The sequence below is a fragment of the Vulpes vulpes genome, chromosome 11 (genome assembly GCF_048418805.1).
Source record: "Vulpes vulpes isolate BD-2025 chromosome 11, VulVul3, whole genome shotgun sequence".
NCBI lineage: Eukaryota > Metazoa > Chordata > Mammalia > Carnivora > Canidae > Vulpes > Vulpes vulpes.
Genome location: NC_132790.1, coordinates 9521178 through 9548262, shown reverse-complemented (window position 1 = coordinate 9548262; position 27085 = coordinate 9521178). Strand labels below are relative to the sequence as shown.

At 44.2% G+C, this 27085-nt stretch overlaps 1 protein-coding gene and 1 long non-coding RNA gene across 2 annotated transcripts in view; one reads left to right on the top strand and one right to left on the bottom strand.

The window, feature by feature from the left end:
• The window catches only part of OTOG (otogelin), an 89215-nt gene extending 85131 nt beyond the window's left edge, over positions 1-4084 (top strand). Inside the window, exons 54-56 of the mRNA XM_072725470.1 lie at positions 61-106; positions 2466-2545; positions 2630-4084. Coding sequence (XP_072581571.1) covers positions 61-106; positions 2466-2545; positions 2630-2830 — 327 coding nt within the window. The 3' untranslated portion in view covers positions 2831-4084. The remainder of the gene's footprint in view (positions 1-60; positions 107-2465; positions 2546-2629) is intronic.
• LOC140594396 (uncharacterized) overlaps positions 1595-27085 on the bottom strand; it is a 39631-nt gene continuing 14140 nt past the window's right edge. The window contains exon 2 of the long non-coding RNA XR_011995082.1: positions 1595-6004. This is a non-coding gene — a long non-coding RNA (uncharacterized lncRNA). The remainder of the gene's footprint in view (positions 6005-27085) is intronic.

The following is a 27085-nucleotide window of genomic DNA, read 5'->3' as shown; positions in this document are numbered from 1 at the left end:
AGATCTTGGCTCCTGGCCTGGGATGTGCTCTCCCACTCACCTCCCCTCCTCTCCCTCTAGGTGGGGGGCTCAGTGGTCCCTTCCTTGGAAGGATGCTGCAGGACATGTGAGTGAGCGTGGTGGAGGCCGAGGGGTGAAGAGGGACACCCTTCTATGCTCGGGGGACAGGGTATTACGTCAAGGCTCAAGAGGGCCAGGTTCCTGGCCTGGCACCTCCAGTGGTGGTCCTTTGGGGATTATTGGATGAAGGGATCACACCCCCGCCCCTCCACGGGGCTCATGGCACCGGCAGAGATGCAGGTGGGCAGAGACCATGCTCATGTCCGTATTCCAACAAAAGGCATCTGCTTCTTGATGGAGACAGGACGTTGGGCTATGGAGTCCAGGAGGTCAGTGATTCACCAGCTGCTCTGCCTCCTTCGGCCTCTGCCAAGACCCGCAGCCCCCCAGCCCCCCAGCCCCCCAGGTGAATCCTCCCTATGGTCGGGAGCCCTGTCTTGCAGGTGCCTCCTGGGTGGGATTCAGGCCCACCGGATCCCTCAGTCTGAGCGAGCGCGCTGTGCGTCTGTCCTCACACCTGCCCTCTGGAGCCTGCAGCCCCAAACACAGAGGCATGGACGTTCCCGTCAGCTTTAGGACCGTTGCCTACATGCCTCCTCTCCCCCTCGGGTCCTCAGACTGCCCTTCAGAGAAATGTAGCATTTGGGATCCTTTTACATCCACCTCACATTCCACAAGGAAGCTGGGCTCAGTGCCTCACCGGCTGATCTCTGACCCACAACCCATGTTCTCTGAATATTCCACGTGCTCCCATGTGACCTGCGACCCGTGTCCCTCTCCCCAGGTTCCCCGGGGACCCTGTTTCCTGTGGTCCCCGTTAGCCCCGCCTCTCCTCCACGGGTTAGTGTCCACTGCCACCCAGGTACTCCTCTCGGAAGCCCACAGGACTGGAGGCGTGCAGCCGCAGTGCTGTTCCCGACAGTGTCCCTTCTGCTAGGGGGTGGGGGAGGGGAGGGCGGCCCCTGCTGCCTGCCTCTGGCGAAGGCCCTTTGGGCCAGCAGTGCATGCTGGATAGCGAGCCTCTTCCCCTGGGCTTGCGTGGGAATGCTTCGGCGGTGCCCGCTCTCCTGGAGCCCACCAGTGCCCAGCGCTGCCACCGCTTTGCTCTCACTGGTCGTTCAGCTGGTCTCGGTCCAGGACCCCAAGGGCCATGGCCTGGACAGCCCTTGGTCCTCTTGCTTCCTAGAAGCAGAGGGGGAGGACAAAGGGAACGTACCTTGGCCAGGAGTCCTCTAGCCGGTGCAGTGGGAACCCACTGTGGTGAGGCCCAGAGGCCCGAAGGAGGGATCCCACCCCACTTTCGGGGTGACAGAGGGAGTCCGTGCATCAGGCAAATGTTTGTTGAGCATCGGTACACCAGACCCTGTTTGAGGCACTGTAGACACAGCCTAAATAAGGCTGACGTTTTAGTGGGAGAGACAGAGTAATATGTGAAACATATGACAAGACAGATGCATCTGGGTTTATGGGGATTGAAACTTGTACAATTTGGGGAGGACTCATTAAGGAAAAGAATACAAACGTACAAATCCCGTGCCAGGGTGTGAAACAGAATATTTAATTAGAATGGGAAAAGACCCCACAACAAGTTGTGGGAGGGGCTGTTCAGAAGGAGGCGCAAAGGTTCCCCAGCGTAATTACAGGTGCCCGACACATGTAGATGATGGTAGATGCTGGCGGTGCTCTGGATAGAAATGAGGCGAGGGAGCCCTCAGGGAGGCAGCTTGGGTGGAGGGAGGGAGCTGTAGTTTCAGGAGAGGTGTGGGAAAGGCCTGGGGAGGAGACCTGTGAGCCTGTGAGGCCTGGGTGGCTCTGAGATTGCTTGTCCATCCGTGGGAAGCACGCCCGGCCCAGGAAGCTGCATGCTGTTGAGCTGTTTTCCATCCCAGTGTGAGGACCCGAGAGCCTGTCAGATGGATAGGGACCCCCGGCGAGCTTGCTGTGTGCCAGCATGTGCTAGGGATGGGGCTGCAGGGGACTCAGGAGATTGCAGTTTCCTTATCCTAGACGCCCTCTCAGAGTCAGTATGCAGAAGCCCAGAGAAGGGTGGGGATATGGCCAGGGGCAGGGGCAGGGGTTAGGGACGAGCCCTGGGGCTGGGGCTGGGGCAGGGAGGCAGCCTGCCTGGCCTCCAGATCCTCCTCTTCCATCGCCCAGAGGCCCCGAGGCCATCCAGACCTCATAGCCTGTCTCCCCCACCCCCACCACCCCTGCGTCTTGCCAGGGCACTGAGTTAAAAGGCTTTCTCCCTGCTGCGAGGGGCTCTAATGCATGGACGCTAACACTGGCAGGAGGCCCTCGAGCATGACACTAACCGCCCAGATCCACCGGCCTGTCCTGCTGCCCCCTCCCTGCCCCGGCAAGCGCTGGTCCGCCACGGCTGCCTCACCCACCTGTCCCCCCAGGTAAAGAGGACGGGCGTTCCTGCAAGAAGGTGACCATCCGGATGACCATCCGGAAGAATGAATGCAGGAGCAACACCCCTGTGAGTGGCGCCCTCGAGGCGGTGGGAGAGGGGCTTTGCCAGGGTGGGCATCACGGTCTGCCTCCCCGGCCTGCCTGTCTCCAGGTGAACCTAGTGTCCTGCGATGGGAGATGCCCGTCCGCCAGCATCTACAACTATAACATCAACACGTACGCCCGCTTCTGCAAGTGCTGCCGGGAGGTGGGCCTGCAGCGGCGCTCTGTGCAGCTCTTCTGTGCCACCAACGCCACCTGGGTGCCCTACACAGTGCAGGAGCCCACCGACTGTGCCTGCCAGTGGTCCTGAGACCCGGGGGCCGGGGCTGGCCAGAGCTCCTGTGCCACCCCACCTTCTGCTCCCAGCTGGCCCAGGGTGCCGGGGCAGGGGCCCGGGGGGACAGTACAGGTGTGGGGAGCTGTACGGGCAAAGCGTGCGATGACAGGCAGAGGCACAGCAGGTGACTAGAAAGGGCCCACCTGGGCTGGGGGCTCAGGGAACTCCACTCTGTACTTGGCCGAGGTCTGGAATGGGCCCCAGGGCAGGGGCAGAGCCCCTGCACATCTGTGATTCTGGCTGCAGGTGGAGGGGGTGAGCGCTTTCCTGAGAAGCCAGGACCAGAGCTAGACCCAAGGCCACATGCATGGCTGGGATGTGGCAGCCCATTCTTTTTTTGTCCCTTTCTACCTTGGGAGAAGCATCAGACACAGTAAAAGGAAGGGGCACATTCATAGCAACACACAGGCCTTGCATGTAGCTGCTCAGGAGGACTTTCCAGAAGCAAAGAGGGTGGGTTCTCACGTCCAGATCTTCTCACCAGTGTCTGTGAGGTCAGGCCCAGAGACTGGGGAGTGGGCTCAGTGACCTTCAAGTCCCCTGTAGGCCCAAGAGGGATGCCCTGGTATTCTGTTGTTGACATTGGGGTTCAGGAAAGGATTTAGAACAAGCCTATGCCTGCTCCATGCACGTCCCCCACACCTGTCTTCCCAGCGGGTGAGCTGGCTCTCCTGAGGTGGTGGCAGGAGCCTCCAAGGGCCCTTGCTTATTTAATTGTACCTTCAGTCCGGAAGGGCAGTGCCTGGCTTTGCCATGTGCCTCTTCTCCAAGGACATAGCAGAGTTGATCTCTGGAGGGGCCAGAGAGTGAGGTTTGTGGCTCAGCCAATTCCCAGGTCTCTGTTTCGTGGGACTGTTTAGCCAGAGAGCATCTGTCAGTGGGAAATGCAGGCCCTACACACGTACAACTGGTCTCCCAGCATTTGCCAGAGCCTTGTCTCTGAACTGGAGTATCCTGCTTAAAGCCAGAGCTAGGGTCCCCTTTACACCCCCACTCTGCAAGTCACCTCCCCGGGTCGCTTTGTGGGGCTGAGCCCAAAGGGCACAGACATGAGCTCATTCAGGCCCCAGCACTACCCTGACAGGTCTGGGACTGTGTGGCTGCCCTAGTGGGGAGCCTAGGGTTGGGGTTAGAGGCCTGTGCCAGGATGGTCCCCAGCTGTTCCCGCAGCCTCTTTGTTCTTGTGTCTGTACTCTGGTTCTATATGGAATAAACCACAGAAAGACATCAGGCCTCTGAGCATCTCTGAGGATGTCAGGTCTGCTTTGAATCTGAAAGAATTTAAGCTGTGAAGAGAAGACCCTATTTTATGGCCATAGAGGTCACTCCAACTTCTCCTTCCCACCCCCCCTTCAGTGGCTGCCCCGACTGGCTCCCGAGGGAAGGGTGGGGGGAGACAGGATGAGATCATGGGGAGTTGGGGACCTAGGATCCCGGTGGGGGACCTCAGTTTGGAAAGGCAGCCTCAGGCTTTCAGATGACTGTTCTTCAACTACTTGTCCCTAATGACCCAGCTTTGCTGACCTGGCTCTCCTGGGCTGCAGCTGGCAGCAGCTCTCCATTGCCTGCCCCACCCCCACCACATACTCCCAGGGGGTCTCCCTTCTGATGATCACACCCATCGCTAGAACCACAGCCCTCCTCACCTGCACTTCCATCCAGGCACCCCCTCCTGCCTGTTCCTCCTGGAGGCCAACCTCCCACCCCAACCCTCTGGCCAAACATCCCAGTCCTGTTCCCCCAGCTGCGTCCTGGGAAACTTTAAGACTCAGATACTTCAGTGAAAGATTAATGAGAAACAAATCGTCAGCCAGCGCCATACCCCTGTGCAATGGAGAAGACAGGAGATGGTGAGGAATTTAAACCTTGATCAGTGCTGCCCAGTTTCCTTCAAAAAGCCAGTAGCCCCAGTGTTGATATCAGCGTTCATTAAAACAATTTGGAGATGGCGATTTACCTCAAAATACATATACCCCTTGACGAAGGTCTCTTATTTCTAGGCTGCTGTGGTAGGCTCAAGGACGGTCTCCAAAATATGTCCCCATATTCATGCCAGGAACCTCTGTGTGACTTGACCTAGTAAAAGGGATTCTGCAAATGGGATTAAGACTCTTGAGGTGGAGAGGTGGTCCTGGATTACCCAGGGGGGCCCAATGTCATCCCAAGTCCTCTGAAGAGCAGGGCAGGAGAGTCAGAGTCAGAGGAGAGATGAGGTGACCGATGCTGAGGTGGAATGATACCCTTTGGGGTTGGAGGCAGGGGCCACTGGCCAAAGGATGTGGGCGACTTCTAGACGCTGAGAGAGGCAAGGAAGGGATTCTCCCCTCGAGCCTCCATAGAGAATACAGGAGGGCCCACAACTTGATTTTAACTCAGCAAAACTGATTTAAGACTTCTGATGTCTGGGACCCTAAGAGAATAAATTTGTGTCATCTAAGCCATTGAGCTTGTGGTAATTTGTCACCGCAGCTATAGAAAACTAATACAGCATCTAAAGAATTCATTCAAGGAGGCAGGTACCCAACTGTGTATCGTAGCATCGTCTTAGGTTGCTTTTGGTTTTTTTTAACCTAGTAACCACTTTCCATGCCTATCAATAGGGAATGATTAGATCACCTGGTACAGCCACGCTATTGAAGATTATGGAGCTGTTTCCTCTACTGACCCATCTCCTTCATGCACCTATGCAGGGACACCCCCACACCCCCAGTCTCATTCCCTTGAAGGGGTTTCAGGACTGAGGAAGGCCCTCCCTGGCTGTCTGGGCCAGCTGGTTCAATGGCAACATTGGTCTCAGAGCATCCTGTCTGGTTCTGAGGGTCCCAAAGACTGTCACTGTGTACGGGATGATGAAATGATGACTCCAGAATTGGCTCAAGGCTCAAGGGTACCTATGGCATCTCCTCATCGCCACTCTCTTTGTATCAAAGCTTGAAGGAACCCCTGAGGCCACACACCAGACAGGTGAGGAAACAGAAACCCAGGATGGAGGCCTCAGATTGCTGGTAGCTGCACTGGGCGGCTGCCCAGCCTGCGGCCCCCTGTGACGTCTTTGCAAACACGAGGGGTTTTGAGCTCCAGAACCATCCCATTTGCCGTGCTTCGGGCTCAAGTTCCCGCCCCGATTTTCTGGGCTTAATCTTCTTCCTGTGGAAATCAATAAGGACATTGTGATGGAATGATTCACGTTCAAGGTCAGGCCAGAGCAAATTGGAGGCGACATGCTGATTTTACCGCCCTCCTGGAGTGGAGAGCCAATCCTGCTCGCAGACCCCTTAACCCTTTCCTCACCACTCCCAGCAGCTGACCCAGGCTGGAGCTGGCCGGGGCCCTTGGCCCTGGTGTGGCCCTGGCTTTTATATCCCCACCGACCATATGACCACACAGCCTTGGAGCCTCACACGTGGCTCCTGGTGATTTGGGGAAGGCAGAGGGCAATCACAGCCCTGAACCAAACAGGAACAACCTCAAGTGGAAGGTCAGATGCTACTTGTATAAGTTCATGGGCCACATCCCACCCCGGGAAATCTTCCTCTTGGAATCAGAGCTTTCCCCACTTCCAAGGCTCTCTTCAGAGCTCTAGGTCCCCTCTTCCCTGCTCTCCTGGGCTGTCCCACCTGGGGAGGTGGAGGACAAGAGGGATTGAGTTCCTCATTTTTTTAAGGCACAGCAAGTCAGATCTTTTCTGTGGCTCAAGCACAATAGAAGTTTATTTCTCCTATAAAAAACAAAAGCAGGTGTTTCTGAGCAGCTGGAACCTTGCATCCAAAATGATTCAGAGACCCTGGCTCCTCTGTCTAGAGGGAGTACGTCTTTCAGCACAGGCCTGGCAAAGGCGCCTTGCTCCCCTGCATCAAGCCAGCTCCAGGAGCGCCCAGAGCACGCCCGAGCTTGGGGAAACGGGAGTGCAGGGGGCTCGCTCTCTGCCACTCCTCCCAGTGGCCAGAACCTGTGTAGGTGGCCACAGCAAACCGCGAGGGAGGCTGGGAGATGTAGTCCAGCTGTGTGCCCAGGAGGAAGAAGAGCTGGGTCCGGAAGATGTCTTCTTAGGGAGGAGGGAGAGATAGTGGGGACGGTTCTGAGGAGTTGGGCTGAGTAGGATAGAAGAGAGATAGGCCGTGAGGGCAAGGGAAGGTTTATCTGTTCCCTGGTTTGAGGACGGCAGTGACTTGACCATATATCCTGGGAGAAGCCAGTGGAGAGAGAAGGGTTTTGCTGGGTGAGAGATCAGGGTCTCCAAGGGCCCTTGGCTGGCATGGGGAGGAACAGTGACAGACAAGGGCACCTTTGGCTGGGTAGACCCTGACTTAGTTCTTTATTCATCCTGGGGCCCCCCGTTTCTAACATAGGGCGCTGAAAACTGAGTATGAACAGGCCTTAAGCACCAACGTGAGGAGCCTGGGCAGCAAAAAGTTAAAAGAGTATAGGGGTGGGCAGATCGAGGGAGCCAGGTGCCCCCAACATACTGTGGCAGTGCCAGTTAATCCCTTGCAGCAGGCAGGAGGCCTGCACAGCTGTCTCTCCCAAGCTGCAACTGCACACCCGCCCGGCCCCTGGCCCAGAGGTCCCGGCAGCCCAGGCTCGGGCTCGGGGGTGGAGAAGGAGAGAGGTAGGCAACATGGTGGGTAGCCGGCCCAGCCGCTGCACGCTTGGGGAACTCGTTCTCCAGGGCTGAGCCCTTCTGTGGGCTTGCGACTCAGCCCCCACTTGCCATGAGGGTCTACTTCGCTCTGGGCCAGTGTCCTCTCCAGTCAGCTAAAGCCAAAGTGTGTCCCCGCTTCTCCCATACCAGGTCCATTCCTGCCTCTGCACCTTTGCCTGGGCCTTTGCCCCATCTGGAATGCTCTTTGCTCTTTTCCTCCCTCTCGCTGGGCAACTCCAGCCCAGTCTTCAGACCAACCTTGAGCTGCAAAACCCCAGCCCACAGGCTCCTTCTCTTGGGTCAGTAGCCCCCCACGGCCCTGGCTTCTGCTTGTCCGGGGCGTCACATGCCCGTGCGGCTCTATGCTCAGCTCAGGGAAGGGGGATGCAGGCCCAGCCTTAGCATTCAGTCATTATTCAGCCACATTTCATTCACGACGGATGGAGAAGGAAGCTAAGCCTCAGAGAGGTTAAGCAACTGCATAGCTGGAGAGTGGGGGACGCAGGACTTGAGCCCAGAGTCCACACTCATACTCTCCTTCTCACTGGGAAAAGCATGAAGCAGACTGCTGGGTGCCTAATAGTTGCCATTCCAGGCCCCTTCCTCCAAGAAGCCAGAGACGACAGTGGAAAGAATATTCTAGTCTCTCTTTGGCCAGTTACCATAGGATGTTGGCAAATGTCAAGCCTCAGTCCTCCATTGTGAGGAGGGGCGACAGGTTCTGCATGCTAGGGTTGGCATGAGCGTCAAGTGAGATCATGGATGGGAACAGGCCAGACAACTGCACAGTCTGCCACCCTGTGTGAAGCTGCCTGGCTGAGCCAGGAGATCCCGGCCCAAGCTGGGCACAGAGCAGGAGAAAAGCTGGAGCAAAGAACCCAACAGAGCCCCACCCCTCCCTCCCCGCGGGAGCTCTGGGGCTCACCACCTAGCCTTCGCCTGGGCTGTGCCCAGCCAGCGTGCATCCTGCCTCTGTTCTATCTGAGCTAAATCACTGTTTATAAACGGCTGGAGCTGAGGAAGCAGGGTGCTCTGGGGGAAGAGCCTGGGTGACGGGGTCCAGCCCTGTCTCTGAACAGCAGTGTGATCTATCCTCTCCAAATCCCAGTGTCCTCACCACCAAAATAGAAATGAAAGTCTGGCAAAGTGATGGTGACAAGGTTTAGCAGTAAAGCCCCTGGCCCACCATAGGCATTTAATGAATGAAGCTATTGTTGCCACTGCGGACAGGACCCTAAGGGTCATGGTCTTCAAACTCCACATCTCCAGGAGCAGAAACTGACCTTTAGAGAGGGACGGTGACTTACCCAAGGTCTCAATGCAAAGTGAGCAATGGCAGAGCCAACACCCGACTCCAAACCCAATGCTCCTTCCATTGCAAACTCAAGAGAGCTTTCTCTGACTTCCAAACCATGTAGGGTCTCCTTGCCCTGGCCTCAAAGCCTTCACCTTCTGAGTCACCCACCGGGCCTTCCAAGACTTCTGTCTCCTTCTAAGACAGGAGCCTCTTGCCCCTGCCCCAGCTCCCCGACAGTAGCTATTACAAGGCTGGCTCCTCCGCAAGGTGTTCAGACCCAGCCAGGGAGGTTCCTGGGGTTCCGGGAATGTTCCAGGGATGGATTCCCTGGATGGAGGGGAGATAGAAGTGAGAGAGGGAAGGGTTAAAGTGAGGCAGCTGGAGCGGGCAGCCTGCAGACGGCCCAGCCCAGCACTGGGAGGCCTGCCCCACTCCATTCCTTTGCAGATCAGTTACACCCAGCTGTCTTCCTCCCCACCGCCAGTGCCCCTCGGATTAGGCGGGAAAGGATCCCCGGCCTGCAGCCTGCACACGGCCCGTGGGGAACAGCGCCTGCAGCCCACGCCTCCACGACAGCTGCTGAGTGTCAGGCGAGAACATAGATCAGCAGGGTCCTGGCAGAGGTGCCCCCAGCCCAGGCCCTGCCCCCAACATGTGCAGGAGGGGCCGCCTGGCGAGAAAGGGGGTCTATAAGGGATTTGGGAGGTACAGGGGAGGGACTGCTCCCAAAAATACCTCCTCTGCCCATATGTCACTGGGCCTCAAATTCTACCCTTAGACATCTTGGAAACTTCAGGTCTTTCAAAGACACCAATTAAAAACTACATTTCCCAGAGCAGCTGGTATTCCTATGTACTGTTTGATGGGAATGTCTTCGTAAAATTAATCAGAATTTTATTTTACTTTTACAAAGAATACATGAAGTCCCTCAAAAATATCTATCCATTGGGGCACCTGGGTGGCTCGGCCAGTGGAGCATCCATCTTTTGATCTCAGGTCTTGATCTCAGAACTGTGAGCTCAAGCTCCACATCAGGCGTGAAGCCTACTTTAAAAAAAAGTCTATGCCTTTGTCTTAGTGTTCCACTGAGAACTTAAACTTAAGACGAATTTAACATAAATAGTTGATAATATGGAGAAAATGTTGTGGGCTATGGTTTCAAGATAAAAAGACTAATGTCATAAAAACTCTCAAAAAAACTAAAAACAAGCCATATAATACGACAAAGAAAATTTAAAACTAGAAAATATCTGTGCTTGTAATGAAAAACATGAAACAGTTCCATCTATAGGTCAGATATATGAAATTTCTGGAAGCTATCAAGCAAATGGGAAACAGCACAGTGTATAGGTTGAACAGACTTTCTGGGTTCTAATCCTGATTTCTTCACTCAGCAGTTCTGTGACCTTGGCAAGTTACTGAACATCACTGAACTTCAGTTTCTTCAACTGTGAGATCAAAACAATAATTATAATAGTGATGAGGATTATGTAAAGATTAGAAGAGATCTTGTGTGGGAACATCCTTGTGATCCCACCATCAGAGGAACTAATATCACCACTGAATGAATGGCTATGGTTGTCTCCCCCATCACTCACCTACACAGCTGCTGAGGAACCCCACACAGTAGCAATTCATATTAATGTCTACTTTTATTATAAATATTATCAATTAAAACTTACTAGCTATTTGAAAATGATGGACAACCCCAAAATGATATCCAAGTTGAGATGGCAGAGGGAATATCTCTCAATGAAATACCATCAATTCTAGAAACAGGAAGGACATGAAGAGCATTCTAATTAACATTCCCAGGATGATTTGTGAGGATTTTTAAGTATCTATAAAATAAGAGGCTTGTGGGGCACCTAGGTGGTTCAGTGGTTGAGCGTCTGCCTTTGGCTCAGGTCGTGATCCTGGGATCCTGGGATTGAGTCCTACATCAGGCTCTCTGCATGGAACCTGCTTCTCCCTCTGCCTGTGTCTTTGCCTCTCTATGTGTGTCTCTCATGAGTAAATACAATATTTTTTAAAAAATAAAAATAAGTAAAATAGGAGGCTTTTATATAAAAACAAAATTAGAAAACAGAAGAGTTTTGTTTTGACCTTATAATAGAGTATCCTACAATTGCAGACCTACCATGCAGCTATAAACAATTAGAAAATTAGACAAAATACATGAGATTTCTGTTTTCAGACATTGAACAATAGGCAATGTAGGGCTAGGATTCCTAAGAGGAAAGAAAATAAGTGCAATGAGTCTTACTAGAAAACTCCCAACTTTTTGCTTATAGGCATTTTCTGGAATAAGACACAGAGATGGGGTAGCCCCAGGAGAGGGTGGTGGTCTCATTGAGTTGAAGAGACATAGATCAAAGCAGGAAGTCTGAGACAAATGGGATTTGTGTGCGGCAGAGTATCAGAGTAGAGAGAGCTATGTAGAGAAAGAGCTCCAAAAATCTGGATAGATTATCTGTTGCTGAATGCTAAAGTACACATGTGTAGGGTAGAAATCCATAAGGGTGGGCAAGGAACTATTGGCCAGTTGTAAACTGAGTAATTCCTGGAGTTTATACAAGCATAAGAGACATTCAAGTTCTTACCACCCAGGGAGGAAAGACCTCACTGAAAGTCCATGGCATTTAATTGAGCCTCCAGAAAGGGTCACACCTTAGAAATAGGACTAAACTAGCCCTAGAGTAAATCCTACCCTAAGCCTGCTCTAATTAAGATTGAAACAAGTTTGAAATTGACCATGCTGATATTCAAGTAACTTAACTATAAGATATAACTCTAGGGATCCCTGGGTGGCGCAGCGGTTTAGCGCCTGCCTTTGCCCCAGGGCGCGATCCTGGAGACCCGGGATCGAATCCCACGTCAGGCTCCCGGTGCATGGAGCCTGCTTCTCCCTCTGCCTGTGTCTCTGCCTCTCTCTCTCTCTGTGACTATCATAAATAAATAAAAATTAAAAAAAAAAGATATAACTCTAAATATTCTTCAGATGAAAAAAATCCAGATGCTCAACAATGGAATTATAATGTTCAGAGTCAATTAAAAAAATTACTAGACATGCAAGGAACCTGGCAAATGTGACTTATAACAAGGAGAAAAATCAGTCAATAGAAACAGGCATAGAAATGATAAAGGTGATATTAGCAGACAAGGGCTTTAAAATAGCTGTTACAAATATGCTCAAGAGTGTAGAGAAAAATATTAACGTAGAAAAAATGAAAGATATTCTGAAAAAGAAAATGGAACTTCTAGAGATGAAAACACAAAGTTTTAAATGAAAGTAGGAGTAACAACAGATTAGAGACTTCAGAAAAAAAGACCAATGAATTTGAAGACATAAGAGAAACTATCCAGAAAGAATTACAGAGTGAAAAAAAGACTAAAAAAAAAAAAACAAATAGGGCCCCAGTGAGCTGTAACATAATATGAAGAGATCTAAAATCCATGTAATTTAAGGACCAGAAGGAGAGAAGGAAAAGAAGAAAGCACTTTAAGAAATAATGGCTGAATTCAGAATATATAGAGAATTCCTCAACTCAACAACAACAAAAAACTTTTTCAAAGGGCAAATAATCCAGGCATTTCTCCAAAGAACATACACAAATGGCCAATAGGCACAAGAAAAGATGCATGAATCATTAACCATTAGGGAAAAGAAAATCAAAACACATTGAGACATACTCCATAGTCATTAGGATGGGTATTATTAAAAAAAAAAAAAAAGTAACAAGTATTGGTGAGGATGTAGAGAAGCCTGAACCCTCGTGTACTGCTGGTGGGCATGTAAAATGGTACAATTACCATGGAAAAAATATGGAAATTTCTCAAAAAATTAAAAATAGAATTGCCATATGATTTAGGAATTCTACTCCTGGATATATATTCAAAAGACTTGAAAGCAAGGTCATAAACAGATATTTGCATACTCATGTTTATAGGAGCATTATTTACATTAACCAAAATGCAGGAGCAACCCAACTGTCCACTGATGGATGAATGGATAAACAATGTTTTATATACAATGGAATATTATTCAGCCTTAAAAAGGAAGAAAATTCTAATACATGCTACCTCATGAATGAACCTTTTTTTTTTTAAAGATTTTATTTATTTATTCATAGAGACAGAGAGAGAGAGAGAGAGAGAGGCAGAGACACAGGCAGAGGGAGAAGCAGGCATCATAGAGCCCGACGTGGGACTCATCTAGGGCCTCCAGGATCATGCCCTGGGCTGCAGGCGGTGCTAAACCGCTGCACCACCGGGGCTGCCCTCTCATGAATGAACCTTAAAGACATTAGGCTAAGTGAAATAATCCAATAAAAGGACAAATACTGTATGATTCCACTTATATGAGATGCGTAGAGTAACTTAGCCTCATGGTCAGCCAATGAATTGCAGAGGTTATGCTTAAACATGTCAAAACCCACAAGTCTCCATACTCTGCCTCTCAATCTGTATGTTGGTTAATGATGCACTCAAATTTGCAGTCATGATACTGACATAGGATAACATATAAAATCAAAGAAATGGAATTGAAATCTCAGAAGTAAACCCATACATTAATGGTCAATTAATTTTTGTCAAGGGTGCCAAGACAAATCGATGGGAACAGAATAGTTTTAAACAAGTGGTACCGGGATAACTGAATATCTAAATGAAAAACAGTGAAACTGGACCTGTGCCTTATACCATACACAAAAATTAATCTCGAATGGTTACAGACCTAAACATAAGAGGTAAAACAGTAAGACTCTCAGAAGAAAATATAGGATAAATTTGCATGACTTTGGGTTAAATAAAACCTTGGGTTACATAAAGCCAAAAGCTCAAGTGATGGGGAAAAAAATAGATTCTTTGAACTTCACCAAAATGAAAACTTTTATGTTAGGGTTCAAAAGTCAATATGGAAAAAGTAAAAAGACAACTCACAGATGGGAAGAATATTTGCAAGTCTAATGTCTAATAAGAGACTTGTGTCCATAATATATAAAGAATTCATGAATCAATAGTAAACAACAGTAATAAATAAACCCAAATAATCCAGTTTTTAAAATGGGCAAAGAAAAAAAAATAAAATGGGCAAAGGATCTGAATAGATATTTCTCCAAAGAAGATGTGCAAATGTTCAATGAGCACATCAAAACATGATCAACATCATTAGCCATCAGGATAGGCACATAAAATACACAGGAGATATCACTTATATATCCACTAGAATGGCTATAATCAAAAAGCCACATAATAACAAGTGTTGGAGAGGATGTGGAAAAATTGAAACCCTCATGCATTGCTGATGAGAATATAAAATGATACAACTTTTGGAAAACAGCCTGGTAGTTTCTCAAAATATTAATCATAGGGTTTCCATATGATTCAGCAATTTTACTCCTAGGTATAAACACAAGAGAACAAAAATATATGTCATACAAAAAAATGTATACCAGAAAGTCAGCAATGATATAGATCACTTGAAAAACATTCTTAACCAACTAGACCTAAATGACACATAGAATACTCCACTCAACAACAAAATAAACTTTTCAAACTCAAATGGGTCATTCCCCAGAATAGACAATATGTTATATTATTAAATGAGTCTCCCTAAATTTAAAAGAAATGCAGTCATACAAAATACGTTCCCCAATCACCATGGAATTAAGTCAGAAATCAACCAAAGGAAGAAATCTAGAAAATCTCCAAATATTTGGAAATTAAACAACATATTTCTACATAAAATACATAAAAATCTCAAGTGAAATTGAAAATACCTTGAACTAAATGAAAATGAAAACATATTAAAAATGTGGGATGCAGCTAAAGTCCTTAAAAGAAAAAGTATAGCTTTAAATACATATTAAAAAGGAAGAAAGACAGACGCCTGGGTTGCTCAGCAATTGAGCGCTTGTCTTCAGCTTAAGGCATGATCCCAGGGTCCTGGGATCGAGTTCCATATAGGGATCCCATAGGGAGCCTGCTTTTCCTTCTGCCTATGTCTCTGCCTCTTTTTGTGTCTCTGATGAATAAATAAATAGAATCTTAAGAAAAATACAATAAAATAAAATAAAAAGGAAGATTCAAAATCAATAATTTTAAGTTTTCACCTCAGAAGGCCAAAAAATAAAGCCTGAATCAAATTCCAAGCAAGCAGAAGGATGTTAATAATAAAAATCAGAACAGAAACCGATGAAATAGAAAAAAGAAAAACAATAGCAAAGATAAAGCCAGAAATTAATTCTTTGAAGAGATCAGCAAAATTGACAAACTTTTAGCCAGACTGACCAAGAATAGGGGAGAACACACAAATTACCCAAATCAGGAATGAATGAAAGAGAGGATATCACAAAAATCCTACAGAATTATAAGGGAATATTATGAATAACTTTATGCCAAAAATTTAGGCAAATAAAGTGAAAAAATTCTGAAGAAGATATAAACTATCGAAACTGACTTAAGAATAGAAAATATATAAAGGCATGTATCAAGTAAAAAACTGAATTTATAATTAAAATTCATCCCACAAAGGAAATCGTTAAGATGGCAATTTCCCCTAAGTTAATCTATATATTCATTGAAATCCTCATCAAAATCCCAGCAAGCTTGTTTTGTAGAAAGTAACAAGCTGGTGCTAAAATGTATATAGAAATATAAAGGACCTAGAATATCCAAAACAATCTGGAAAAGCACAAAGCTAGAGAACTTACACTACCTTTATTCATAACTTACTATAAAGCTACAGACAAGACGATGTGGTATGAACCTAAGGATATACAGACAGATGAATGGATTACAATAGGGAGTCCAGATATAAAACCACACAATAGTAAGAAGTCAAAAAACCCAACTAGAACATAAGCAAAATTTGAGCTGACGCTTCACCAAATAAGATATATGATGGTAAATAAGTATATAAAAAGTTTCCCAATATCATTAGTTATTAGAGAAATCTAATTTAAAACCATAATAAGATAACACTATTATATCCTCTAGACTGTCTACATCCTAAAAGACTGACCCGTCAAGTTTTGAGAATGTAGATAAATGGGATCCTCATACATTGATGGTGAGAATGTAAAACAGTACAGTCACTTTAGAAATCAGTGTGAGTTACTTAAAAAGTTAAATATACACTTCCGTAGGACCCAGAAAGTCTATCCTTAGATATACAAGGGAAATGAAAACTTATGTCCCCTAAAGACTGTATACAAAAGTTCATAATAGCATTATACATAATGGCTCCAAACCATTTCAATGGCTCCAAACCAGTAACACAAATGTTCATCAACAGATGAATTAATAAACTAAATATGATATGCACATATAATGGACTGCTACCCAAGAATAAAAGAAAGAAATGAACTATTGATACATACAAAAATATGGATGAGCCTGAAAAAAACGTGCAAAGTATGAAATGCCAAATCCATAAAACTATATATTGTATGATTCCATTTATATGAAATTTCTAGAAAAGTCAAAAATGTAGAGACAGAAATCAGATCAGTGGTTAACCATGCTTGGAATGGGAGTGGAGTTGACTGTAAATGCACAAGAGAGACCTTTAAGGTCGTGAAAGTATTTAAAAACCGATTGTATTAATGATTCACAACTGTGTAAATTCACTAAAATTCATGGAAACTTACAATGGGCAAATTTTATATTGTGTAAATTATATCTCAGTGAAGATTTATTTTTAAACTCACTGTTTAAAACAAAAAATAATATTTCTAATGGTAAATTATATAAATAAAAGTATAATACATGATAAATAACACAATAGAATGGAATTTAACTGTTGTAATTTTGCATAATATACTGCTGTCTATTATATATAAAATGGTATAACATTATTTGAAGTCAGAATGTCATGTGATAAAGATAAATTAAGTATGCTTATTCTAAATCATTTTAAAATAACTAAAACAAAAGTTGTAGCTAATATAATAGTGGTAGAGATAAACTGAAACAAAAAAATATAATTAATAAAAAAAAAGACAGGAGACAAAAATAAGAAAAAAGAGGAAGGATAATAGAATAAATACAAAACAAATAAGCAGATAATAGATTAGAACTGTTATATTATTACATCAAATTATTACATAATATTAAAAATGGTCTCAACAATCTAATAAAAAAGATTGAAGAGACTTTTTTAAATGACTCAATTATAATGCCTACAAGAAATACTTTTAAAAAAAGATTTTATCTATTTATGTCAGAGAGAGAGACAGAGACAGCCCAGGTAAGAGAACATGAGCAGGGGGAGGGGTAGAGGGTGAGGGAGAAGCAGACTGCCAGCTGAGCAGGGGATCATGACCTGAGCCTAAAGCAGATGCTTAATCAACCAAGCCATCCAGGTGCCCCAGGAATATCACTGGAAGTTTTTATTTTTTATTTATTTTCTAAGATTTTATTTATTCATTCATGAAAGACATAGAGAGAGAGAGAGAAAGAGAGAGAGAGACAGAGAGACAGAGAGGCAGAGACACAGGTAGAGGGAGCAGTAGGCTTCATGCAGGGAAGCTGACATGGGACTTGATCCCGGATCCCACCCTGGGCTGAAGGCAGCGCTAAACTGCTGAGCCACCGGGGCTGCCTGCTAGAAGTTTTTTAAAAGAACATTTAATGATGAGTCAATTCATCAAGAAAACCTAATAATTAATAATTTGTATGCACCTAATAACAGAGCTCTAAAATATATAAAGCAAAAAAATATATATAATTATAGTTGAAGATTTCAACACCTTCTATTAATGATACAAAGAGCAAGTAGACAGAAAATCAGTAAGGCTTTATATAGATTGAACATAGTATCAACAACTGGACTTAATTTACATTTATAAAGCACTCCACCCAAAAAGAGCAGAATACTCATTCTTTTCAAGTGGACATGGAATATTTGCAAAGACAAACCATATTCTGAGCCTTAAACCAAGACTAAATAAATTTAAAAGAATACTATCATAAAAAGCATTTTCTCTTAACACAATGGAATTGTTAGAAATCATTAATAGAAAGAGTTTTCTGAAAAATCTCCAAATATCCAGAAACAAAACACTTCTAAATTATCCATGGGTCAAAGAAAACATTTTTTTTTTTTAATTAAAAGTGATTGGAAGTTAAAACTTAAAACATCAAAATTTATGGGACATATCTAGAGCACTATGTAGAGGGAAAATTGTAGCATTAATTGCCTACATTAAAAAAGAAGAAACAAAAAAAATAAAAAAATAAAAAAGAAGAAACACCTCAAATCAATCTTAATTCTCCTAAGAAACTAGAAAAAGAAAAGAAAAATTAAATTCAAACTAAATGTAAGAAAAAAACACATCTTTGTACCATCCTTATCAGGAGGCTTTGTGGGGAGGGGGACAAAATAAATGTAAGAATGGAAAAATAATAAAGTTGGATTGGATAAAATAGAAAACAATAGAGAATAAATAATAGAGGAAAGGCGTTAAAATGAAAGTCTTGCTTTTTAGAGAAGCTTAATAAAATTGATATACCTCTAGCCTAATTAATCCAGAAAAGACAGAGGAATAAATTATCAATATCAGTATTTAATAAAGAGGCATCAATACAGATCCTATGGACATCAAAGGATAATGAAATACCATTATGAACAACTTAATTCCCATAAATTTAACAATGTAGATGAAATATAAAAATGAAACTAAAAAGAAAAATAAACTCACAATTACAGTTGGAGACACCAGAACTCTTCCCTCAGTAATAGATACAATAAGTAGACAGCAAATCAGTAAAAAGATATAGAATCTGAATAATACTACTAATCGAACTGACCAACTGGCATTTAAAGAAAACTCCACCCACCAACAGCAGAGTACGCATTCTTCTCAAGTGTACATGAAGCATTCATCAAAAAAGAATATATTTTGGGTCATTAATCAAACCTCAAGAAATTGTTTTAAAAATTAAAATTAGGGGATCCCTGGGTGGCGCAGAGGTTTGGCGCCTGCCTTTGGCCCAGGGCGCGATCCTGGAGACCCGGGATCGAATCCCACATCGGGCTCCCGGTGCATGGAGCCTGCTTCTCCCTCTGCCTATGTCTCTGCCTCTCTCTCTCTCTGTGACTATCATAAATAAATTAAAAAATTAAAAAAAAATTAAAATTATATGAAGTATGTTCCCATGCCAAACAGAATTAAATTATAAATTAATAACAAAGATGTCTGGGAAAAGCACAAGTATTTGTAATTTAAATGATGTATTTATTAATAACTCACTGGTCAAAGAGGGAGTTGCAAGAGAAATTAGAAAATATTTTGAATCGAATGAAAATTAAAATACAACATATTACAGTTAGTGGGGTGCATATAAGTACAATGCAGACAAATATTTATAGCATTAAATGCTTATGTTTGAATAGAAGGAAGACTCTGAATCAATTATCTAAGTTTTCACCTAAAAAAAGCAACAACAAAGGAAGAGTAAATTAAATCCAAACCAAGTAGAAGGAGAAAGATAATAAAGATAAGAGCAAAGATCAATGGAATTTAAGAGAAAAATCAATAAATCCAAAGTGGTTCTTTGCCAAGATCAATAAAATTGACAAACTTCTAGCCAGTCAAATTAAGAAAAAGGAGAGATTATACAAATTATCAATATCAGGAATGAATAAAAGGAGATTACTACAGATCTTACAGACACTAAAGAAGAATAAGATATTATTGTGAAAACATAATTCTGATAAATTTTAATGACTTTAAAAAATGGAAAAAATTTTGAACATATCAACTACCAAATATTAAGAAGAATCAGACAATCTGAATAACACCATACTATTAAAGAAATGCAATTAGTAATTGAAAACTTTCCAACAAGGAAAGCTCCAGGATCAGATGGCTTCACTGGAAAATATCACCAAATATTAAGGAAGAAAAAATGCCAATTATATGCAAGCTCTTCCAGATAATTAAAGAGGAAGGAATACTTCCCAATTCATTTTATATGGCCAGTAATACCCTGATACTGAAATCAGAAAAAAACATTATGAGAAAAACAAACTACAGACCAACATTCCTCATGAATATAGATGCCAAATTTTTAAGAAAATAAAAATCTAGCAATATAGAAAAAAATAGTATATCATGACCAAGTGGGGCTTATACAAGGTATGCAAGGTTTAACATCTGAAAACCAACCTACCAGAGGAAATCACTATCAACAAATGAATAGGAACAGACATAATATGATCTCAATAAATGCAGAAAAAACTTTAGGCAAAATTCAATATTTATTCATGAGAAAAACTTTCAGAAAACTAAGATTAGAAGGAAATTTCCTCAATCCAATAAAGGGCATCTGAGAAAAATTCTCAAGGTGGTATCCAGCTCAATGATGAAAGATTAAATACTGTCCCCCTAAATTTGAGAACAAAGATAGGATATCTTTTCTTATCACTTCTTTTTTTTAATTATTTATTTATTTGTTTGTTTGTTTGTTTGTTTGAGGGAGAGAGTGAACGAGTAAGAGAGAGAGCACAACCTGGGTGAGGGGCACAGGGAGAAGCAGACTCCCCACTGAGCAGGGAGCCTCATGTGGGACTCCTCCTGGAACTCTTGGATCATGACCTGAGCCGAAGGCACACGATTCACTGACTGAGCCACCCAGGCGCCCCTTTTCTCATCACTTCTACTCAACATTGTTCTGTAAGTTCTATCTAATGAAGTAAGGCAAGAAAAAGAAACAAAAGGTATACAGATTGGAAAAGAAAAAATAAAACTATCTCATTCCCAGATGACATAATTGTCTAGTTAGAAAATCCCAATCAACAAAGAATCAGGAAACTGATAAGTGAATTTAGCATGTTTGTAGGATACAAGATCATTACAACACCAACCAAGAACTTGAAGTTACAGCTTCAAACAGGTACCGTTTCAGTTGGGCTGCTCTAAAGTACAGCGTGGTGACTATGCTTAATAATATTGTATTCCATATCTGAAAGTGGCTAAGAGGGTATATCTTAAAAGTTCTCATCACAAGAAAAAAAAAATCTGTAGTATGGTGATGGATTTTTTTTGATGGATGTTATTGTAGTGATTATTTAGAAGTACACGCAAATATCAAATCATTATGTCCTACACCTGAAACTAATATAATGTTATATATCAATTGCACCTCAATAGAAAACATAAAATCATCTGATGTAACAAAAATGAATAAAAATTTGTCTCTATTCTTGCTACCTCTTTCTATGGCCCTTAGATCTCTTTACACACTCTGCTGTAGGTAAGCAAATGCTCACACCCTGTCTCTGCTTGGAGGGCCCTGTATCTCCTTAGATTTCACTGCTTGGTTACCCTGACACCTCTGCCATCTGATAGGTTATTAGTTATTAGTTGTACCAGGAAGTAGGGTTCACGGGGAGCCCTCTTGGAACCTTGGCTACTGCGGACAGTTCAAGAAATGATATGGTTTTGCCATTTATCCAGCTTGTTCTTTTTGTTACTGTAGGAACAATGAGCAAAGCTCTTTCCAGCTTCCTATATCCCAGACATGTTAGAAGTCTTGGCTCCCTATACTTTAACTTCCATCTTACGCTTTTCACCTCTTTGTCTAATTGCATTGTATTTTGAGAGAATTCCTTGGCACTATTGTTTAGTTCACTGATTCTGTCTTCAGCATGTTCATTGAAGCTTTCCATTCTTTTTTCCCCTAACAATCTGGGTTTTATTCCTGAGAAAAATTGCGGAGTTTTTAAAAAAAAAAAAAAAACTGTTTTTAGTACAGTATATAGAATGCATGCTCTTGGTAACTGCTGTTGGTCCAGGGATGACCCAAAGTTGCCCGAAAAAACTCAAGACTTCTATTCCATGGCTGGGGAGAGACTATTTTCCTCTTTCCCATTAAACTGAATAAAGCAGGAAAAATCTCCCTTTCTACTGGCAGCTATCTTACAACTAGAAAGCAGCCACCTTATAACACAAAGTAAGGCAAAGCTGAGAAACAGAAGACCCTGAATCCTTGATGACACGCTGAATCAACCAGTCCTGAGACCCACTTTATCTCTGACCTTCTTGTTATATGAGTTAATAAATGCTTTTATTGTTGGATCCAGGTTGAGCTGGGTTTTCTGTTACATGTCACCAAATCCAGCCTTTACCCATATAATGTCTTCCTTATTAAATGAATCCCCCCTTCATGCAAACAGAAAGAGACTAACACAGGCAAGAATCTAATAAGAATTGGCTCTCATTAACCTTATCTTTTTATCCTTAGCCACTTATCCTCCCCTCATACCCTCTTACAAACTGGTCCTTGACTTTGTCGCCCAGCCACTCCTCATTGCCAATCTCGGGAGCCCGGATCTGTCACAAAACACTTTCAGGACAATCCTGGTCCCCAGTGACTATGACTCCAAGTTAGCCCTTGACATATGATCAGTGAAGTTGCAGGATCCCATGCTAGGCAGACCCATAAGTGAGAGCCTCACTGCCAGGTTCTCATCCTGGCCCTGTGTGATCACTCTTCTCTTCTTGGGCCTGAAGCATCCATCCACATACAACAACTGAGCTGGACTATATGTCTCAAGACCTCTCCTAGCTCTGACATCCCAGGATTTCTAGACTCTGAGATACATTGAACTCTATCCTGGTTAGTCCAGTGTCCCATTTTGCATTTGGCACACATCCATTCCACACTGATCTCTTGTACTGTATGGCAAACATGAAGGGAAGAAGATAGAAAATCGAGTTCCCAAAAGTCCTGGATCATGGTCCGTTTTCAGGCAGGTGATAATAGGCGAGTCTTTGTTGGAACTCATTTCCTGATAGGTTAAGAGAGTTGACCCTCATCTATAGAGACACCCAGGGGAGAAGTAGAAGTGCCAAGAGATGGTCCCTGTCCTAGGGAGGCAGGACAAGAAGAGAAAGATTGGGGTAAAGGACAGACACTTGGTGGGAAATGGGAGAGAAAGGAGAGACCCCAAGGAGCCAGAGTTGGTCACTCAGAGATCTCTGTTCTCTCCCCCTTGCTTGGGAACTCTGTTGACCATTTCCTCCTCCAGCCCCTTCCCACCAGCTACACCAGTATCCCCTCCCTCCCCATCCCAAGCCTTGCTCCAATTTCAAAGCTTTCTCTGGCCCCAGCTGGGTTGGGAAACCAAGGAAGGGAGAAGGCATGATTTTTAGTCCTGTTTTGGGGAGGGGGTGTAAAGAAAGGGCTGGTGGAAGACAGAAAAGAAGTAGAGCCTTTTGAAATGAAAGCCGGGCCAAGCTCATCAGAGATTAATGTAGGAAAAGCCCCACTTGTGTGATGGGACCCAGATGGTGGGCAGACTTGCAGAGGCTGCTGACAGATCCTGATGGTCCACAGCCTGCCTTCCACTTCTCATCCTCATCTTGGAGAAAAGGATGCAGGCCCAATCCCTTGGGAAACTTGGGGCTGCCCCAGGGCTGCCTCCAGACCAGGTGGGAAGCCAGAGCTCTAACCCAGTGGCTTCTTACTCCAAGTAAGAAGAGTGCACATGCCTATGGACACACACACATACACACACACACACACACACACACACACAGAGGGAAAGAGAGAGAGAGAGAAAGGGAGAGAGAACAGACAGATGACCCTGGCCCTTTCCCATGGAAGAAAGATCCCAATGCAGACTGTGACCTTGGTCAGTAGCTGGAAGTTGGTGGAAACAGTGCTGTGCCCACCATCACAGCTTCAAACCCTCCCTCAACCTCCCCCCATATCCAGTCACTGCCCTATTTCTTTCCTTCTCTTCCTAGCCATGTTCCTCAAAAGAGTTGACTCCCTTCACTGTCCTCTGCTTGCCCACTTAACTCCCCAACTCCTTGCATGGTGGAGTCCAGTCTCCTCATCCCAGAGACACTATCCTGTTCCCACCACTTCCATGCTAAATTTAACAGACCCGTCACATCCCATTCCTCGACTGTCCAGACCTCCCAGAATTTCAAGACAGATTAGCAGCTGCCTCCTTCTCAAGCCTCTCGCTCCATCCAGAGGAGCTCTCCTGGTCTCCTCTGACTGCACTTTGCTTTCTTCATTTACTGGCTTTTCTTCTTTTGCCTTTCCATGACTTCCTGTCCCTTCCTTAAAGGTAGACTCCTCCGTCTTCTCTCAGCATGCGCTCCTGACATATGTCTTCTCCTCCCAAGTCTTTAAACAGCAACTCTAGGCTGACGAGGTCCAAAGCAATGTTGCCAGCCTCACTCTTCCTGAGCCCCTGATTTATCCTCCATCTGCCTCCTGACTGCCCATCCTAGACAGCTAAAACCCAACACAGCCCTTAACTTCCCACCAACTTCTTCCCCTCCTGAGCTTCCCATCTCAGGAGAAGTATCACCATCTACACGGTTGCCAGTCAGGAATCTGAGACTCACAACCCACCCCACCTGCATCCACTCAGCTCACAGAGTGCTGATTCTACCTCCTAAATAGCCCTGGGACAAGGCTTCTCTCCAATCTCAGTAACCTCCATGGCTTCCATGCCTCTTCCTCTCTCTTCTGGAAGATTGCAGGGGAGGAGTAGAAGTGCCAGGAGATATTCTCTGTCCCAGGGATATAGGACATCTGATCATAAAAAAATGACTCCCTTCTCTGGGCTCTCCTGGCATCCTTCTAGTGACTCTAATGCAGCATGTACATCAGCTTCTACTTCATTCCTTAGGCTTCTTCTTCCTTGGATAAAGTATGAGCTCCTTGGGGGCAGAAAGAGTGTCTATATGACCTTCACAAAGCCATTCCTTAGGCCAGGACATAATGTGTGATCGAAATATTTAATGTTTGACTAAATGATCCTATATCAAGTACTGTGGCTGCTTCCTGAAACCAAGTCAACACTACATTTCTCTGTGCTAAATCTAGGATCCTGAGGACCCGTGTGGCTGCCTCCAGATGGAGCATAAAGTGGAGCAATTATTTCCAAACTGGGTGTTTTCACTGGCATAAGCAATACTGTGGTAAACATCTTTGGGCATAAAGCTATTTCTGTATTTTGGAGTCTGCCCTTGAGACAAATAAGGAAAAGCAGCGATCACACTACCTGTTTCCTCTCTCAAAAAGGATGAGCCCTGAGAATGTGGTGAACCTTTTCTGCAGCATCTCTGGGAATCTACCCTGGAACTTACCACAAACTAGGGGTTATTGGTGTCACATTTCATTAATAAGTTACAGAATATGAACACCAAGACTTGGGGACACTGTGGTTAAGACTCTAAGGCTCAGAGAAGAGGAGCAGCTCATCTAAGATTGTACAAGTAGATGAACTACTGAGTCAAGCCCAAATATGAGGGTTCCCTGATTGCCACACCTTTCTCTGCCCGCGTCCCATGCCTGCTTTGGAAACACATGCGCTTGACATGTTCCCCAGGGGTGGTGGGGGATGCTGGAGATGGTCTCAGAAGAGAGCAGAGAGTCTGACAAAAGCAGAAGACTTAAGAATGAGAAGCAACCGGTTCCCCTAGGAGGCAGACCTTCCAAACATGCTCCATTCCCCTGGCCTCACAAGGACATTAGTTTAGGAGCTTCCCAAAGGAGATTGGAAAAGCAGAGAGAAAGCAGGAACTGAGGCACTCAAGTTCCAGGTCACAATGGTATTATTATTATTATTTTTTTTTTATCACAATGGTATTATTATCTGCATCTCACACATTTGGAAACAGGCTCAGAGAAGTCAATCAACTCATTAAAAGCCACACAATAAAGACTCAAATGCAAATATGCCAGATTACAAAACCCATAGGATTAGCTCAATGACAGAAGTTTCCCCACTGTGAGCCAGGTCTCTCAGGCCAGGTCTCTGTTGAGCAACTCTGGTCTTAAATTTCATTCCTTAGGCTTCTTCTTCCTTGGATAAGCTTCCTTGTGAGCTCCTTGGGGGCAGAAAGAGTGTCTATGTCACCTTCATAAAGCCATTCCTGCGCAAGTCCTGAGTCCAGAGCTCCCATCTCTCACAAAGAGTTGTTGTGAAGAATAAAATAGATCTATATGAACAGACACATAGACACATATCCATGGATACCTGGTTTGGAACAAAGATATCACTGTAGTGCAACAGAAAAATAATGGTCTTTCCAATAAATGGGTCAATTGCATATCCACAGAGAAAAAAAAAATAACTGTGTTGGCCCCCATCTCACTTTATACATAAAAATCAATTCCATTTGGATGACAAATCTAAATGTGAAAAGTAAGACACCAAAGCTTTTAAAGCAAAATATAGAAACATGACTTTGAAATAGGTGTAAGTTTTTAAAATAGAACATAAAAAGCACTAATCAAAAGGGGAGTTTTTAAATAAGTTAGACCATATTAGGATTAAGAATGTCTATTCATCAGAAGTGCAATTAAGAGACTAGAAAAGCAACACATGAAAACAATGAAAAGGCAAGCTACAGACCGGGAGGAAATATTTGCAAAAAAGACATATTTGATAAAGGTCTGTTACTAAAATATACAAAGAACTCTTAAAACTCAACAACATGAAAATGAACAATTCAAATATTCAGATCTGAATGGAAACCTCACCAAAGATAAAGAGAGAGCAAGTAAGCGTATGAAAGGATGCTCAGTATATCATATGTCATTAGGGGCTTACAAATTAAAACAATAGTAAGATGCTACTACCTACCATTAGAATGTTCAAAACCCCAAACATTGAAAACACCAAATGCTGGGAAGGGTGTAGCACAACAAGGACTCTCAGTCCTTGTAATAGGAATGCACGATGGTATAGCCACTTTGGAAGACAGTTTGGTGGTTTCTTACAAAACTAAATATATATATATATATATATAAAGGTTTTATTTGTTTATTTAGAGAGAGAGAGAGACCACATGCCCATGAGAAGGGGGAGGTGCAGAGGAAGAGAGAGAATTTCAAGCAGATTCCCCATGAGCACAGAGCCTGACACGGGAGGCTCATCACCCTGAGATCCTGACCTGAGCCGAAATCAAGAGTTGGACACTTAACCAACTGAGCCACCCAGGAGCCCCAAAACTAAACATATTCTTACCATACAATCCGGCATTGACGCTTCTTGGTATTTACTCCAATGAGTTGAAAACATATGTCTACACCAAAAAACTGCACATGGGTATTTATAGAAGCCTATTCATTCACCAAAAAATGTTGGAAGCAACCAAGATGCCCATCAGTAGCTGAATGGATAAATAAACTGTGGGACATCCAGATAGTGGAATATTACTCAGCACTAAAAAAAAGATATGTGCTGTCCAGCCATAACAAGACACGGGAAAACCTTAAATGTATATTACTATGCGAAAGAAGCCAATCT